This window comes from Zootoca vivipara, chromosome 13 (assembly GCF_965207765.1).
Source record: "Zootoca vivipara chromosome 13, rZooViv2.hap1.1, whole genome shotgun sequence".
In the NCBI taxonomy this organism is placed as follows: domain Eukaryota; kingdom Metazoa; phylum Chordata; class Lepidosauria; order Squamata; family Lacertidae; genus Zootoca; species Zootoca vivipara.
Window position 1 is genome coordinate 10,264,259 of NC_142596.1, and position 18,470 is coordinate 10,282,728.

Genomic DNA, 18,470 nt, shown 5'->3' on the forward strand with positions numbered 1-18,470 from the left:
GTTGGGTATGTTTAGCTTGGAAACAATGAGACTTCGAAGGGCTCAGGGCAGTTTTGAGCAGGTCGCATGCTCTGGCGCTGAGGGGCGGAGATCGCTCCGGCGCCCCCGCCCTCGCAGGGCGCAGCATGGCTTTCGCGCGGCTTTGCTGCGCAGCGCTCTGCCTACCAGCCCCGCACCACCAGGACTCTACCTAGAGCCGGCCCTGGAAGGGCTGTCACATAGAAGTTGGAGCAAGCTTGTTTTCACCTGCTCTGGAGGGCAAATCTGCACCTTCCAAAACAACATGAGAACCAAAACACAGCCACCTTTGGAAATTTTGCACTGATCTGAATTTTGCAATGCAGTTCTCAAACCTAACAGTGTTTATAAAAATGCATATTAGGAGAAAAAGATGCATCAAAAGGGATACATTAGTGAAAATAACATTTGAGAATGTTTTTCAAGTGATTTCCTGTGCAGTCTTGTTATTTTCGCTAATGTATTCCTTTTTATGCACCCTTTTGTTTTTGTTTCTTAGGAGAAATTAAAATGCTGGTAGATTTTCATGAGGGCTTTGTTGCAGAAATGTAGAGAGCTGAATATAAGATTGGAAAAATGAGAAACTGGGAGAATTGAAATTGACAGATCTTTCCATTTCTACTTCCATCCATACCTGGAGATGCTAGGGGTTGAACTTGGGACCTTGAATCTACACGAAAAGCAGATGTTCTACCACTGAGCTGCTCTTGCTTCTACTGCATTGTGATCCTGTTCTTGTATTATTCTACAGATTGTTTCCTAACACTGAGGGAAGATGCAGTAGATGTGTGAGCAGTTGGGCCGATTTAAGCTACTATATTCTTTGATTTTAAAGGCTTATTTTTATTCTGGACCTGGAATCTGCTCTGTGGGACAGGCTACCAGCTCTACAGCGGCCCGTTAAGCCAAGAACACCATGTGTGCCTTTGATGAGACAGAATATGTGCCGCCTCCTGCCTCCCAAAAATAGATTCAACGGTGTAGAAGGTTCAGTTGTATATAATAGATCACTCTTCAATTAGTTTCCAGAGTGTACTTAAAAGTAATTTTAGACTGTGGACTTTTTGCAGGCCCTTCTCTTTAGATGCCAGTGTGTATTGTTACTTCAAAATGTGGCAGGCTAGACCTTCTGGACTTCTGCCCTGATGGCACCACTGCCAAATTTTAAATCCTCTGCACCAGAATTAAAGAATTTCCTTTGCTGCTGCAGCTAACTGTGTGCTGCGCAGAACACAGTAGTAGGTGTTTGTTCCCAGAGGTCTTGGCCTACTTACAGTAACCTCGCGAACCCCCCACTTGTTTCTGACCATCGCAGCCTCACCCCGCTAGCGACACAGCCTAACCTGGGAGTTGCAAGGAAATCGGTGGAAAACAGCAGAGTAGACCCGACTGGTAGATTTAAGTAATGACATTGAAGGCTAGTTTGTAGCTTGTACGAAAGAGACAGTTGTGGCATTGACTACTGCATCAGCTGGGTTCCAGTGTACAGTGCTGCAAATGCATTAAGAAGGGTCCTTGCAGTGCAAAGAGCCTCCATGTGGGGGAATGGAGCGTGTCCTAACCTAGCCTTTTCCCTGAAACGTTACATTTTTATATGCAAGGAATATTTTTATTTGTAGGACTCCTTTGCCTCGAGGTCACTGGCCAAACATACTTACCACCTTGCTGAGAACTAAGCCAAGGTTTTGTCTTGGAAAACAGTGCACCTTTTGCTCTACAAACTCTTTGCAGTACCTTGGCAGATATTGAAGGACATCTCTTTATGCTTAAAGTTTGCTGCTTGAATTGCACTGTGTCTGCTCCGCAATACAGGTTGGGTAACTTTAGAGTCTGACATGGGTGGTCTTGAAGACCCCCATCTAAAGAAGGGAAATGTTTATTACTTTACCCATCCCTGCATTGTTTTGATGGGGGGCTGTTGAGTTGAGTCCTTGGCCAAATCCGTACTGTACATTTGAAGCTCTGTGATACTCCTTTAGCCATCATGGCATCCTCCAAAGAATCCAGGGAACTGTAGTCTGTTATGGGTGCTCTAGAACATGTGTGTGTATAAGAGAGAGAGAGAGAGAGAGAGAGAGCGCATTATTCTGCACATTAATGGCAAACTCCTTCTCCAAGTGTGAATTCTTATGTAACTAAAGTGGCATTGTCCATGCACAAGTAGGAATTGTTAGTCATGTGGCCAGCATGACTAAACCACTTCTGGTGCAACGGAACACCGTGACAAGTGCTAGAGTGCATGGAAACGCTCGGCACCTATATAAATATGGATATTTGTTGTTGTTGTTGTTATTACGACCCCTTGGCTCACTTCCTATGGGGGGAACCATCTACACCACCCTAAATCCAGCACTGATATTGACCTACCAGTACCTTAAGATCTACTTCGGAGGTTCTGTTGAGATGCCAGCCTGTAATAAAAGTTAGGACAATGAAATAGAGATAACAGGGTTTCTTCAGCAGTGTGCTGCAACAATGTAATCCAGTTCCAAGTGAGGTTGGAGAAGCCCCAACTCTCACTAATTTTAAACAGACCTTGGGGTCTTATTAAGAGATATACATTGGGTTGTAGCTAGCTGTTTTACTTGGAGTAGACCCACCAAAATCTATGAAGACTACCTTACAGCTGTTCGTTTCAGTAGGTTTACTCTGAGAAGGAATAGCCCTGGATGTTGTGTTTAATCTCATCTTCCACTGAATGACATGCTGGTCTGTGCACCTTATATGGAAAGAATATTTTAAATATTCTGTTGGGATTTTGTGAATTTGTATGGCATACTGTTTTAAACTTTGAAATTACCTGTCATCTGGAAATGCCAGGGTGGTTTACAAAACATTAAACAAAGTAAATTAATAAAACAGAATTAAAAAGGTACAACACGAAAAGAACTATAAAATTCATTTGGCAAGATGTGCAGCAGGAATTTGGAATAATCATAAAACTTCGGGCAATATGATCAATGCCACCAGTGGCCTGGATAGAATGGTTGTGTGTTAATGATAATTAAATTAAAAACAAAAGGTGGGGAGTCATAAAATGGCACCCACAAGGATTATAGTACAGTACACAGAAAAACCCCACAATGCACCCAAGAGCAAGTCAACTGCAATTCTACTTACAGTTGTCTAGAAACGGAGTTGGGCTCTTGCATCCTTCCTCCTCACTACTGTATAGGAAGAAAGTTGCTGCTGAACTAGGCTGTCTTATGTTAGTTTTAAAGGAGCATCTCCCTGATCTGCCACCTCCGTCTTTCCCTAGAAAGTATGAGGGTTTGGGTTGCACTGTCAAGCAGATGTATTCAAATATGATTCTGTCTTGATTGGTCACTGCTCTTGTTCTAGCAAGTTTGGGCACTGTGGGAATAGAGCATGGGTAGGCAAACTAAGGCCTTGGGGGCCGGATCTGGCCCAATGCCTTCTAAATCCGGCCCGTGAACGGTCTGGGAATCAGCATGTTTTTACATGAGTGGAATGTGTCCTTTTATTTAAAATGCATCTCTGGGTTATTTGTGGGACATAGGAATTCGTTCAATTCCCCCCCCAAAATATAGTCTGGCCCCCCACAAGGTCTGAGGGACAGTGGGCCGGCCCCTGCTGAAAAAGTTTGCTGACCCCTGGAATAGAGCATACCAGACTGAGATTTAGTCTGCAGGACATCTATCACAGGTTACCTCTAAAGAGGCCTGGTGCAGCTGTTTCAGACAAAGGATGCTCATTTCTTCAACATTGCCATCTCCCAGAGAGCAAAGCAAGATTTGTACATGTTGAGCCTAGTTTGTACTAGGTCACTTTAGAGGCCAGGTGCTTTTAATTCAGCATGATCCTTCCGAGCAATCAGGGGGTCAGAAGTAACATGGACAGTATGTGTCATTCTGGATGCCTGAGTTGCCACAAAAACGAAAACTGCTTGGTCATCTAAGGCCAGCTTTGTTTCTGGATCTGGAAATATTGCTGCAATAGGAACTGGTGGTCCCCCCTGAAGGAGGAACAAGTTGTTTTGACAAGATATTGGTGTAATTTGAAGCAAATTTCACTGCTATATCAGGACAGAAATTAAAATAACTAAGTTATCAAACTTGTGGCTCTAGTTTTATTTAAAGTGGGCTTTTATTTATGAAGCACTTCCAGTGAGGCCACCCCAAATCAATTTACAACATAATGAAAACATAGAGAACAGTCATATATAAAAACTGTTAAAACAAATGAACATATAAAAACAGTTTTATAAGGTAATTATATGCATAAAACCAGTTTAAAACAACAGCAGTAAATACATAAAATCAGTTCAAATTCAGAGAAATATCAGCTGGGATAAAGGTTGTTGACCCCTGATTTAGAAGGTTTGTTGAAAGAGGAACGTATTTTTCAGGAACCAAAAGGCAATAGAAAAGGTCCCTGCCTGATGGATGTCTGATATGGGATGCATTTAAGGGCCAAATAATAATTATATTATTCTTTTAAAAAATCTTAATACCCATGAATGACTTTAACAAAATATTTAGTAAGGGAAAGAATTCAGACACTAGTACTTTTTAAAAAACCGGGTTCATTGCTAAGTACAAAAGTGAAAAATCGCATCTAAGGCTTGAAGTTACATTTCTAGTTGACTTTGATTAAACCACATTTCAAAAAAGCCAACTGGCAAACTGCTGCAGAAAATGTTTTACATCTCTCCATCCTCTGCCCAGTTTCAGGGATCTATTGCTCTATATACATATGCAGGTATCTAGTCTATACTGTACAAAAAAACGAAAAACAAACATCTAATCAAATAATCCTACCTGCTCTCCAGCTAGAAATGGGACAGAAATTCAATAACATTTAAGGCAAATTTATCAAATTAAGATTTTGTGAAACAATATGAGAACCAAAACACTGCCGTCCTTCCAAATTTGCACTTTTCCAAATTTTGTTTGAGAATAAGGTGTACTTTGTGATTTGAAAATATGGCTTTCTTGAGCGAAAATTGTGTACAAAAAAATGTGTGTTGGAAGAAATTGACCTGAAAATGCTGAATTTTCATGAGAGCTAAAAAAAAAAATTAAAAAATCAAATTGCTGCAGTAATGTGGAGAACTGAATTGAAGATTTTTTTAAAAAAAATGAGAGAACCAAAACTGACAGATCCTTCCAATTGGACAGTCTCCCAGTCAACAGTGGCTATTAACTCTCTTGAATATTCTTCACAGAATGATTGTATTCCTGGATTTGTCAGTCATATGACTTAGCACTTGAACCTTGGACTGTGACTAATAAGATACCCAGTGATGTGGTACAGTGATCTCTAAACCTGCTTGGCATTGTTCCACCTCTTCTAGGTGCGGACACTTTTTGTCAGTGGCCTTCCTGTGGACATCAAGCCCAGGGAGCTTTACCTGCTTTTCCGGCCATTCAAGGTAAGTAGGAGCACACGCATCCCGACAAGCAATTATGTCCTTAGTCTATTGATATGGCAGCCTTGTGCCTTGTTGGCTATAGAGAAGAATCATAAAGTTGGTTCAAGGTCACCAGGGAGCATGGCTTCAACCCCAGATTCACCACCACCCCTCCAACTCCCAGCCCCCCAAAGTCATAGAATTGGAAGGAGCCTCAGAGCCAATCCAACTCTGATGCAGAAAATACTTCTTGAGCATCCCTGACCAGCTAACAAACCACCTTCCTGGATGAATGGGCCAATGGTCTGATCCAGTGTAGGAATCTCCCTTTGTTCTTAAGTGTGTAGCTGCTATTAGTAGCTAATGGAATTAATATTTGGGGATGGCAACATGCCGGGTTCAGGTAGAACAGGCATCCCCAAACTGCGGCCCTCCAGATGTTTTGGCCTACAACTCCCATGATTCCTAGATAACAGGACCAGTGGTCAGGGAAGATGGGAATTGTAGTCCAAAACATCTGGAGGGCCGAAGTTTGGGGATGCCTGAGGTAGAATGTCCTCTGCCCAGCATTTCTTAGTTAGCTGGCTTTTAGTGGCAGGATTAGGAAAGGGCTCTGCTTGAACCCCTGAAGGAACTGTTGCCAGTCAGACAATATCAGGCTAGATGTAGCAATGACTTGACTCCATATAAAGCAGTTTCATAGGGTGGAAGGGCATAGCCCATCTGTGGTGGGGATGGTGGTGACGGGGCGGAAATGTTTCTAACATAGTAAGTACGTCTTAATGTTAACTCGATTTTCAGGGCTGCAAAAGTATTCCTGGCACTTTGTTTAAGGGCCCTGGCCTGGCCTTGCATCCTTTTCTTTCCCTTTTAAGGAATCCAATAACTAACTTGCTGGCTTCTCTCTTCTCAGGGTTATGAAGGATCGCTGATCAAGCTAACATCAAAACAGGTAATGCCTCCCTCTGTCCTCATTCTGGCAGCTTCCCAGTACTGCCCTTAACTGCTTAAACTGTGGATCAGATGCCCTAATTAGGAAGAGGGAGGGGGGTTGCAACCCTAGGATTACAGTAAAGCGATGAGCAATAGCACACACTCAAATATAGCTAGGGCTGCTTTTATCCCACCTAGAGCCCCTGTCTGAAGGCTGTTCAGTTCTAACTGTGCTGCTTGCACTGGCTGACACTTTCTGATGGTCTGCATATTGCATGTTTTGTGTGTGCCCCTGTACATAGTTTTCCTTTCCCTACAAAAGTGCAGACATTGCTTTATTGTAGAGATAAGGAGACTATGGCTGGAGTCTGGGTATGGCTGGATTCCAGGCTCCCATCAGCCCCAGGGATGATGGAGTCCAGCCCAATGATCTGGAGTGTGCCACAGGCTCCCCATCTCTGCTGCACTAGCTAACAAAAGCACCCACATGTGGCAACAGGGCAAAGCAGCAAACCTTACCTTAAGGTGTCCTTTGTGCTGCTGAATACCCTGTCGGATGCACCCAAAGCTGCCTCCAGTGCAATGAACAAGCTGGGCTCTGGCCTCAGAAACAGCAGGTTCTTCACATCTCCCATCCCTTGGAATGGAAGCTTGGTAGGCTGGAAGGCATAGAACAGGCATCCCCAAACTGCGGCCCTCCAGATGTTTTGGCCTACAACTCCCATGATCCCTAGCTAAGAGGACCAGTGGTCAGGGATGATGGGAATTGTAGTCCAAAACATCTGGAGGGCCGAAGTTTGAGGATGCCTGGCATAGAAGAACTTGCTGGGGCACCAGGTCCCTTGCCAGGCTACCACCTCTGTGAAGGGCACCTGGAAAGGAAACTTCCACCAGCAGCAGCTGTATTCAGCAGTGTGGCTAGATCAGTTAGTTCCAAGCACACATCATGCACATGTTCTTTAAACCATGTGTTCTTTTCCCTAGCCGGTTGGCTTTGTTACCTTCGACAGCCGGTCTGGTGCGGAAGCTGCAAAGAATGCATTGAATGTGAGTATTGAGGACCATGCAGTTCAGGTACTTGCACAGCCCAACAGCCAGAATGACGTGGGCTCAGCACGCAATTCCATCCCATCTCATGTCCGGTAACTTCATTGAAAGAAAGTGCTGGTAGACCTTCAGCTACTTGGGACTCATACCAATAACTATTATAACACATACTTGCAAACTTTGCAAGTTCTCCTTACCATGTGGCAGAATGATGCTCAAAGCAAGCTAATCTGGAGTTGGAGCACTTCAGGGCATTAGTGAGCTGTGTGGGTTAACTGTGCGTTGCACCAGTTAATCCCAGATAACATGGCTGCCATGTGTTTTCTGCCCTTCAAGGCAGGACCGGCCCAAGGCATTTTGGCACCTGAGGCAGACCCCCAAATGGTGCCTCCTCCCCTCCATGAGGGAAGAAGGGGTGAGAGAATATCTACGTTGGGAACGGGGGGGGGGAGGATTGACATCGGGATCTGCTGTGTATGTGGATCCTACCACCTGAGGCAGTTGCCCCACCTTGCCTCATGGGTGGGCCGGCACTGCTTCAAGGGAAAACCTAGGAATCTGTGGCATCTGCTGAGATGCACGGAAAGGTCTTCTTTTCCTGTCTCTCACTTGGAAGCTATTTAATGCAGGACTAGCTTGCGCAGTGGGGTGGAGTCGCAGCAATACCCTCCCAAGAGCAGAGTTGCTTCTGCTTGCCAGGAGGGAGAAGGGACAGGCTTCCATCCTCATAGTCCCAACTTCACTGCCACTTTGTCCCAGGCTGCTGTGGCTCTCTCCCCACCCCCAGCAGGCAAGCAGCTGATGATGAAATGAGCTGGGAGCACAGCTTGCAAGGACCAAACATACACAACCACTCATATGGACCGCAAAGGCCAATTGATGCTCTGTTGTGTGTGCTGCTTGCTGGGAGCCTTCAAAAACTCTTGACGGCAGTCTGAAACATTAGGCTCTGTTCCTGCTACCAATACTGCTACATACGTGGACCCAGCCTGATCCCTGGGAAAGGCACACAGACAACTTCTCCTTCCCAAGCTTTTGCACTGTCAAGAAAGCACATTTTCTGTATTGGTCTTGCACATTTTATGTACCACTCATCAGCCAAATTGTGTTCCAGCGTGGTTTCCAAGAAGATTGACTGCATGGCTTTTATTCCATTCTGTTCTTTCTCTCTTCTGCCACTGCAGGGCATCCGCTTTGACCCGGAGAATCCCCAGACGTTGCGGTTAGAGTTTGCTAAGGCCAACACCAAGATGGCAAAAAGCAAGCTGATGGCCACACCGAATCCCACGAACCTCCACCCTGCCCTGGGAGCACACTTCATTGCACGGGACCCTTGTGAGGAATATTGTGGAGCAGGGGGAGGGGTACAGGCCTGCGCTGGGGGGTTTGGTATCCTAGATCAGCCTTTCCTAACCATGGGTCGCCACATGTTGTGGAACTACAACTCCTGTCGGCCCCAGCCAGCATGGCCCCAGTTGTCTGGGATGATGGGAATCGTAGTCCAACATTATCTGAGTGGTTGGGAAAGGCTGCTTTAGATGATGGTGCAGGCTGCCATTTCCTGCTTTTACTGAGGGTTGCCTCACAAATGGTAGCAAATGTCTTCCCCAAGTGAACGCTGATGGGGTCAGCTGTAGCTCCTTTGGGAAGCAAAACTTTTGTATTAATTGATAATAGCATCTGTATACAAAAAAAAAGGTGTCGAAGGGGCTTAAAACGCAAGGAGGTTAAAATCTATGTATGCCTTGGTATGAATGTGGCAGCTATGCCTATGCACAACTCTCTTGTTTTTGTTGTGTGTTTAAACCCATGTGAAGCAACCCTTAGCAAAACACCTACATCTGCTGCACATGGAGGGGACAGTATCTGAAAGAATTGGAGCCCAACCTCCCAGTGCAGCTGGGCCCAGCTCCCATTAGCCCCACCCAGTGTGACCAGTGATGGAAGCTGGAGTGCAGAAGCACCTGGAAGCAAACAGGCCAGGGGGGACGGCTGCCCTAGATTCATCCCTCGTCTTTGAGTGTGGGGTAGGAGGCACCTGTGTGCACACACCTCTGTGAGATGCTTGAACAGGGCTGTTTGGATGGATGGGTACCACTGGGTGGAAGCCCTTTGGTCCTGAGCTGGACTTATGAGATGTGGAGCAGGTGTGTGTATTTGCATCTTAACCTTGCTGCTCTTTCCGCCAGAGGTGCTGCTGCCCCTACACAACCCAGCCTGCTTGGTTTATTTTCCTCTCTCCATCCATGTCTTGAGTGACGTGCTGTTGCTCCCTCATGTCTAGATGACCTGACTGGAGCAACCCTGATCCCAGCATCTCCAGAGGCATGGGCTCCCTACCCACTCTACACCACGGAGTTAACCCCTGCCATCCCACATGCTGCTTTCACATACCCAGCTGCTGCCGCTGCTGCTGCACTTCATGCTCAGGTGAGTCCATAATGCCGCCACCCCCCCTTTTTTTTGATGAGCAGGAATCTGTCTCCTTCCCCCTCCAGCTCCAACAGAATAGCCTGCACCTTGATCCTGTCGTTGCAACTGCAGGGATATGCAGGACCTGGAGCCTGTTTGGGGTTTGATAAGGTTACTAAATTGCCCTCCGCTGCTCACCCAGACAATACGTACTGGCTTGCTTTGGGAATCAGCGGAGAAGGACCAAGTACCAGGAGAGCCCAATTTGGTGACAGAGGAGCTGTCTCAAAGGAAAAGCTATCCCTTAGAGAATCCTGTACCCTAAGCCCTTCAACTGCTAGTAGTCTACAAGAGTGGCAGATCTGCATTAAAATAGGTGGTCTAGTCCAGGCATCCCCAAACTGCGGCCCTCCAGATGTCCTCGCCTACAACTCCCATGATCCCAAGCTAACAGGACCAGTGGTCAGGGAAGATGGGAATTGTAGTCCAAAACATCTGGAGGGCCGAAGTTTGGGGATGCCTGCTCTAGTCCCTCTCAGTGCAGTGGTAGGGAAGGGGAAGAAGACTTGTGTTGGTCTGCTATGTAGAGTTCATGAAAAGGACCTGGCCTAGAATTTGAAAGCATTGAAGTGAGGAAGATGAGATGCAGATAGAAACACTGAAAGGACTGGGAAGTGTTTTGCTGTGTTGCTGTACTGCTGGAGGCTGTCCCAATAAGGACTACATAGTGCAGAGAGCCAAAGCCCTCTATCTTTGTCCAAGCTAATGGCTTGCATTCGATTGAATTAGTATAGCCTCTTTGATAAAGGGGAAATAGATGTCAGCCTTTTTGCTCTACAGTCTCCCGATGCTCTTGCATTGCCTCCCATAGAATAGCATAGCACCCTGTCTCTTTTCTCCCTCCATAAGGGATCCCAAAATCTAGGGGAATTCTAGAATGCATTGCTTTACACAGGCCAAATCCCCTCCATGTGACTCTTTAATGTGCTTGCGCCTCCCTAGTGTGCAACTCTTTCTGTGTGTGTGATGTTTCTACACCAAGTGTGTCAAAATTTATGATCTCTAATATAATAAATGCATTTGACTACATTGTATGGCTTGTGCAGGCAGTGTGTTCAAAAGTTGAGTGCCTCCTGACTGGGAGAATCCTGTGCCTGATGCAGGATATCAGCCAGGGACAGTGTTGGATGTGATGCTTCGCTACTCCTGCAAAAGGGGGAGCTCAGAACAGTGGTGTTTTCCCCTCACCCCTTCTATCCACTTGGGTAGATCATTTCCCTGGAATGAACCCAGCAACTCGTCCTTTGAAATGAATGAATGTGTTACTCATAAAGCTTTTATAGAGTTAAACATTACTTCGCCCCTCCTTACTAAACAACTGTCAGCACAGCATTCCACCGAATACATGAGACTGGAAGACTAGTGTGTGAATGCTAAGGATGGGAGAAGTTTGCTGACAGCTGTTGGAAGGAAGCCTAACCAGGAGATACTTGCTAAGCCCTTCTGCCTATGTAGTTAAAGCAGCCAGATGAGGTGTTTTGTTGCAGTTCCACGTAACACAACAAGGGTGAATACTGTAGTCTCCCCAAAGTGATGCATCTTTGTTGGGGACAATAAAGACCCTCTCTCTTAAATGCTTGCTCCCATCTCTGGCAGCTTATGGGGCATTTTTCTAACAACTGTATCATCGTCTGTCTTAGTCACAAGTCAAATCCCAGGCAGCCAGGAATCTTATAGTGAATGATGAGATGTTGTTTCAAGACTTACCTGTGTCCGAGCTCTCTATTTTTTTCACCCTGGAGCTTTCCTCACAAAACCCCACTTTTTAGCACTCAATTGGAGCAAATTTCAATTTGGGTTTTCCACAGAGTGCTGTTTGTTCCAGTTGAGCTTTAAAGAGCAGTTTTTTGCAGGGGAAGCTCCAGAGTAAAAAAGTGGGTCACTCAGACATGGAGCTTTAACACACTGACCATGCCTGGAACAAGTGGAGGAAAGTAAAATGCAGTTAAGCCCCATCTAGACACCAGATTGATCCACTTTCTGCTGCCGCTAAGGACAAACACAGCCAATTCGGAAAGAATTTGTCCTTGCACTGAACACATGCACCCTTCCAGTGCAATCGCCATGGAGGCACTTGTAAGTCCTCCCATTCCTTTGCTTTCAGCTCAACCCTAGTCAGAATTGCTCCTGGGCTGTGGGAAAGAGTTATGCAGAGAAGCTGCTTTGTAGAAAGGTACATGAAAAGTGGGAAACTGCCAATGACTACAGACTTGCTGGAGTGTCTCCAGTACCAATGTTTCCCTCTACTAAAACACACCACTTCATTTCTGGGGTGGGAAACCTGTGGCCACATCCCCACAGGTGGTTGTGCTGCAAGTCAAGTCACCCCTGAACATTTGCCTTGCTGGCTGGGGCTGATGGGAGTTTGAGTTCATTAACTTCTGGCAGACCACAGGTTCTCCACTCCCTCCTTAGCCGAATGAACTAACAAATGACAATGCAAGAAATGTTCCTCTGTAGCCCTTCTTGCAGCCCAAGAAGAAAAGAGCCTCTAGACGGGTTGTTCTAGTGGTTTGAACAGAGATGACTACGGATTCTGTGTTGGCCCCCGAATGCTGATTCCACCCACCCCCTTCCCCATCCCACCAAATCTCCTGGCAGGACATTTCTACAATGCTGCAGGTTGTCATGATTAGTGGCAGCTGCCAACAAAATGCCTCTTGCCCCCTTCCCCCCCCAAGGGGCTCCCACAGCGGCCAACTGGTGGTTGAAATGATCCCTCCTTTGATGTCTTCAGTGACCTGCTGCCAGGATGCCTACGCAGGCCAGCCCTGAAGCTCAAGGCTGGCCCTGGAGGTGTGGGACACCATAGTTCTGGCTTGCCCCTGCTAGAGTGGAGTGGCTGTACAACAGCTTCATTCCTAGAAGCCTTTAAGGATGGTGGGTCCCGTCTCTGGAAAAAGGCTGGTAAGGTAAACATCATCTCTCTGCCATTTTGGGCACAACGGGGTTTTCCGCAAGCTTCTTTTTTTTATTATTTTTCTGCCCCCATCTCTTCCTTGGCAAGCCAGTGCATGGGCCTCCACGCTATCCACCCACCAAAAGCCCAGGCAGGATGAAATGCCAGGTATTTCTCTAACCCACCTATTGCCAACTTGGCACACATGACATGGCACCACAGCATGGCACCCCTTGTGTTGAAAGTGGCCCCACTGAGCAGGGATGGATTGGTCCTGCCTGTGGGAGGGGAGGAGCCTCAGCGGGTGGCAGGCCTGCCACACGGTGCTGTTGAGCGGGGTGGGGCTCCCTGCCACCTTTTTGCACTCACCACAGTCACGTGGTGGGAGGGGGGTTGAGATTGTAGTTGTAGCAGCAGCACACACGGATTTAATTTCCCCCGCACAGCCAACTGGTGCACACACACACATCAGTCACGCTATGGACTCTGTCAAGGAAGGGAGGACCCATCCTTGACAGGAGTCCAGAATATCCTTCTTCACACTTTCCAAATGTAAAAAAAATTCTGATTTCCTTTAATATAATTTTGTTCTTTTACTCCTTCACTCCAGTCTGATACGGTTGCTGCCTATGTCATGTCATAGAACTTCATAGGAAAGGGAAGATGTTGGAGAGGGTGGAAGTAGGGTTGGACAAATTGGTTAATTGTGGTTTCTCCTGTTTTTCCAGTCTTAAATCTGAGTTCACATTTCCGCATCAGTGCAATTTTTATATATATATAAAAAGGGAATTTATCCTAATATATACATTTTTAATCCAATTTGCATACTGCACATCTTGAAAACCATTTCCCTTATTAATAATAATAATAATGCATTTTTGTTCATATGTTTTCACAGATACATGTACTCTTGTGCACATTTTACCCCATTTTGTACATGTTGCTTAGCTGAGGAGCTGAATTGCAGACTTCGGAGAAGTGGAAGTTTTGAAGCATTGCTGAATTTCAGTTCCCATATTGTTTCAAGGGAGCATGAGTTACGAAAGTTAGGCTTCAAATGCTAGCTGAACTGAATTCTCTCCCTTCCCTAGGTGGAAATAAGGGCTGCAGTGTTTACTAAACCAAAGGGTTATGGTGATCTGACATGCAGATTTTTGAAACTTCACAGATTTCATAAGAACTCACATTAGAGGATGAGAGCAACAGTCTTATACGACATCTCCCTTTATCATGCGATACCTCTAAAGGTGATGCAGGCATCTTTTTTAAAAAGTGTGCTGCTTCACAGTTGCTTACTCATGTGCAAGTGTGATCAATTGAGTAGAGTCATGTATCCCTCATGATATGGACTGTTAGCCACAGTCCATATGTATCCTGTATCTTCCCTGTCATTGCATATTGAATAATTGTGTTTTGATGTGTGTCCCCCCACCAAGCCAGCTATGGTCCAAATTGAGAAAAAAAACATCTTAGCTGCCTTTTTGAAGCTGGTAATATGTACACAGCCCATATATAGAAGCAGCTGGCTTACTAAAGAGACTCTGGAGAGAACCGCCCATTCCGCCAATGCTCTCAGTCTGGTCAACAGAGATCTCAAAGCAGCCACCAGATACACAATTGTCATCTTAGCACAGACATAGAGCCAGCCTCTTGCCCTTCCATTGGGTTGTATGTGGACCTTGGGCAGCTGCATCTCTCCTGGCAGGATCCTGCAGATCTAGTGACTGGGGGTTTTCTTTCCAGGGTTAAAGAGCACTGCACAGCCCGGCCAGGGAAACTTCCTGTTTCCACTCAGTTGTTGAGCAGAAGGAACAAAACTAATTCCAGATGTGCGGGGGAGATGGATGTAGGAATCTGGGAAATGCTTTAGCTACAGCTTGGGAGTGGTGGGAGTTTGTGGAAGGGCAGAAATACAAAACATGACAATCCTGCTGGCTATCAGGTGGGAGAACTAAATGCAACTTTTAACTTACAGGGAAGGATAATGGTAAGAAAAAATTGAGGTTGGCAGGCTTGCTGCAGAGCAAGCCATACTGACAGACTGTGCAGATGTTGGAGGGAGTAAGAAGTCCAGTCCCCCAGATGTTAATATTGGCAGCAGATTTTTCATATAAATTATAGTGTATCTGGTAGTACCAGTACAAAGGTGTGTTAATCCTCCTGAACAACTTTTATATTACATCACATCCACAATGTATATTTGAAGCACTCTTACATCACTCTTAACTGTTATGGCTTCCCCTGAAGAAACCTAGGAACTGTAGTTGTTGAGGGTAGTGGGAATTGTAGTTCTGTGGGGGGGGGGGTCACCCAAGTCTTGACACCCATAACAGACTTCAGTTCCCAGGATTCTTTGGGGGAAGCCATTATTGTTACAGTGGGTATAATTTAAGAGTACTTAAAATGTATGTTGTGGATATAGCCTAAGTTGCGAAAGGTCTTTAAGCAGAGGCTGCTGAATGCTCTAGCTCTGGATTCCTAGCGTTAAAATGGGAGTTGGACCTTCAAGGACTCCCCTGCAACTGCATTATTGGGTGGAGCACATATATTACTAATTATATTCACATTGGTCTTACTATTATGCCTTAGGAGGAGGGCAAAGGTCCAATTGCAACTGCCTTCATGAATCCTCAAAGGTCTGTTCCTCTTGGTTCCTGTGCAGTGATAAATTCCATTTGCTTTAGCTTGGGGATGGGCAACATGCGGCCGCTCAGATGTCCTAGGCTGCCCCAGCTATCATGGCCCAATTGTCAGGGATGATGGGAATTGTAATCCGGCAATGACTGGATGCCCACAGGTCCCCCATTGTTGCTTTTTCAGGTCATGGTTGTTGGGTTACTTCTGGACCAAACGCTGCTGCAGCAGTCCAGATGTTACCTCTTCTCCCCTGTTAAGTTGCCCTAGTCCCAAAACTTCTCAGCATTTTGCAGGTGTCAAAATAGGGGCTCATGTACATTTGATACCTCACTATTCTCACACAAAGGGTCCCTGCGCACAAGCCTCGCACACTACCGCACATTTTCAGGCTCCTTTTTCTGCTTGCTTTATTTTTTTACTCTGAAGCAGCCTCCTCTGCACCGAATTCTGGAGTAGGTGTGTCTCGTGTGCAAGAGAAGGCTATCTGCAACAGTTTAGTCATTGTAATAAACGTTGTAAGTTTTTTTTTTATTTTGTTTTTTAACAGAACTTTAAAAACCACCACATCTTACTCTACCAGTGGTTGTACTTGTAAAATAGCTGCAACTTGAAATGTGGCTGGTCATGTTGACTAGGTGGTTAAGTTGTTTGGGAAGCAGGAGAGGTTGGAAGGGATCTATTTTTAAAATCTCAAATAGGAACATTTATTTACCAGAGACTTGGTTCCAGACGAGAAGAACCAGCTCTGATAAATGTGGACAGTTGGAGCATGTGATGGTTGTGATGGCAAGGAACAGCCAAGGAGTAAAACATCATCTGGGACCCAGGTGGAGCTGTGGTTAAACCACTGAGCCTAGGGCTTGCTGATCAGAAGGTCGGCGGTTCGAATCCCTGTGACGGGGTGAGCTCCCGTTGCTTGGTCCCAGCTCCTGCCAACCTAGCAGTTCGAAAGCACGTCAAAATGCAAGTAGATAAATAGGAACCGCTACAGCGGGAAGGTAAACAGCATTTCCGTGTGCCGCTCTGGTTTGCCAGAAGCGGCTTTGTCATGCTGGCCACATGACCTGGAAGCTATACGCTGGCTCCCTCGGCCAATAATGCGAGATGAGCGCGCAACCCCAGAGTCGGTCACGACTGGACCTAATGGTCAGGGGTCCCTTTACCTTTAAAGCATCATTGCAGAGTTGTAATATGGGGCAGGAAAGTGGCACGTGAGTTGTAGGGTGACTCTTAAGACAGCCATTGTTGCCACTATGTCATTTTTGTGGCAAAATCTACAGCCCTGCCGGTCATTCATCAAACGTGGCCTCCAAGGCATAAACTTCCCTAGAACTAGGAGTTGAGAAAAGATGTATCAGTTGCCTTGGAGGGGTAGGAGCAGAGAAGACATTATGGGACCTTACTAATGTTACAGGCTTAGCAAGCTTGAGTATGTCTCCCTGTGTCAATTATTCAGAAGGTTGAAGGGAGCAATACATGCTGCCAGAAAAGAGTGGCAGTCCTGTTTTCCAGAGGATCTTGAGGAATAATGAGCAACCTAAGAGAAGTAGCTTACGTAGAGTTTTTGGGAGCACTACTTTACCTGCCTTGGATGCACTGACATTTTCCCCTCCTCTATCATACTCTGTCATTCTCTTCTAGATGCGCTGGTATCCTCCCTCTGAAGCTACCCAGCAAGGATGGAAGTCTCGTCAGTTCTGTTAGTTTTAGTGAGTATCTGGCTTGGATGACTTGGCTCAAAATCTCATATTAGAAAGTGGGGATCGGATAGTTGGACACCCCGTATAATGAACTTTGTTAGATAAACCAGACACTGGGCATAACAGTTTTAAATTGGCAGCAGAGCCGGCCCTACTATTAGGCCGAGTGAGTGAGGCTGCTGCCTCAGGTGGTAGATGCATGGAAATATATGGTGCAGGAGACAGGGAGACATGGAATCAACCAACAAGTCAAATACATTCTCTTGAGCTGGTGACAGTAATGCAGCCTGGCCAGCCTCCTCCCATTGTCAGACAATTGGGAAAAGCCCCCAACAATGCAAGCAAGCAGAGACAGCTCGTCAGAGCTACACTTCCAGAGCTACACTACAGCCTTAATGTAACTCTGGAATTGGAGGGTTACATATTATTGCCCACACATGGGAATACCAGTGAAAGCAAGACTCCCGCATGGCAGGTCCCACTGCCCCCCTTCAGTCATAATGTTCAGAAGCACCTGTCATGTGAACAATGTGATTAATGCTGGCTGATGTTGCAGGTGCTTCTAGATGTTATGGCATGAAGTGGGAGAGGTGGCACACTCCCTGGTTAGGGGGGTATTGTCTTTTTCTTACTGTGTTATCTATTTTGTTTATGTTGCAAACCACCGTGTGATCCTTGGATGAAGGGCGGTATATAAATTTACTAAATAGCGACAATAGTAATGTTACTCTTTAGGTTAGACCAGGCACCCCCAAACTTCGGCCCTCCAGATGTTTTGGACTACAATTCCCATCATCCCTGACCACTGGTCCTGTAAGCTAGGGATCATAGGAGTTGTAGGCCAAAACATCTGGAGGGCCGCAGTTTGGGGATGCCTGGGGTAGACCCTTGGGGTCTGGGGTAGAGGATTCTGTCCTGGTTACAGTGTTTGAAGTAAGGTTCAACTGCTGGTCTTCAGTAGGTAAAATGGATGAGGTAGGAGCCTTTTGTCTGCCCTAATAATAAATAAATAAATAAATAAATAAATAAATAAATAAATAAAATTATTTGTATCCCACCCTCCCTGGTGAAAGCCGGGCTCAGAGCGGCTAACAAGTAAAAATAGCACAGTGTACATAAAATCACACAATTAATTAAAATACATTCTAAAATCAATTCAGAATCAAATTAATGGCAGCCATTGGGTTACAGTTCTATGAGGATTACAGAAGGAGAGAGGGGGTCAGACTGTGCTTTGTCCAAAGGCCTGGCAGAAGAGCTCTGTCTTGCAGGCCCTGCAGAAAGATGCCAAGTCCCGCAGGGCTCTAGTCTCTTGTGATAGAGCATTCCACCAGATCGGGGCCACGGCCAAAAAAGCCCTGGCTCTGGTCGAGGCCAGCCTAACCTCCCT

The 18,470-nt window shown here is 45.9% G+C and overlaps 1 protein-coding gene across 5 annotated transcripts in view; it reads left to right on the forward strand.

Annotated features, from left to right (window-relative positions):
* The window catches only part of RBPMS2 (RNA binding protein, mRNA processing factor 2), a 47,465-nt gene that overhangs the window by 26,981 nt on the left and 2,014 nt on the right, over window positions 1-18,470 (forward strand). Inside the window, exons 2-8 of one of the 5 annotated variants that reach the window (XR_009558525.2) lie at window positions 5,336-5,413; window positions 6,306-6,344; window positions 7,310-7,372; window positions 8,557-8,707; window positions 9,657-9,802; window positions 12,526-12,756; window positions 17,022-17,089. Coding sequence is in view for 1 of the 5 variants with exons in the window: in XM_035131079.3 (XP_034986970.1) it covers window positions 5,336-5,413; window positions 6,306-6,344; window positions 7,310-7,372; window positions 8,557-8,707; window positions 9,657-9,802; window positions 17,022-17,084 (540 nt within the window). In the remaining 4 variants the exon portion in view is untranslated. The remainder of the gene's footprint in view (window positions 1-5,335; window positions 5,414-6,305; window positions 6,345-7,309; window positions 7,373-8,556; window positions 8,708-9,656; window positions 9,803-12,525; window positions 12,757-17,021; window positions 17,090-18,470) is intronic. The other 4 variants (XR_015946922.1, XR_015946923.1, XR_015946921.1 and 1 more) reach the window with 4 other exon arrangements.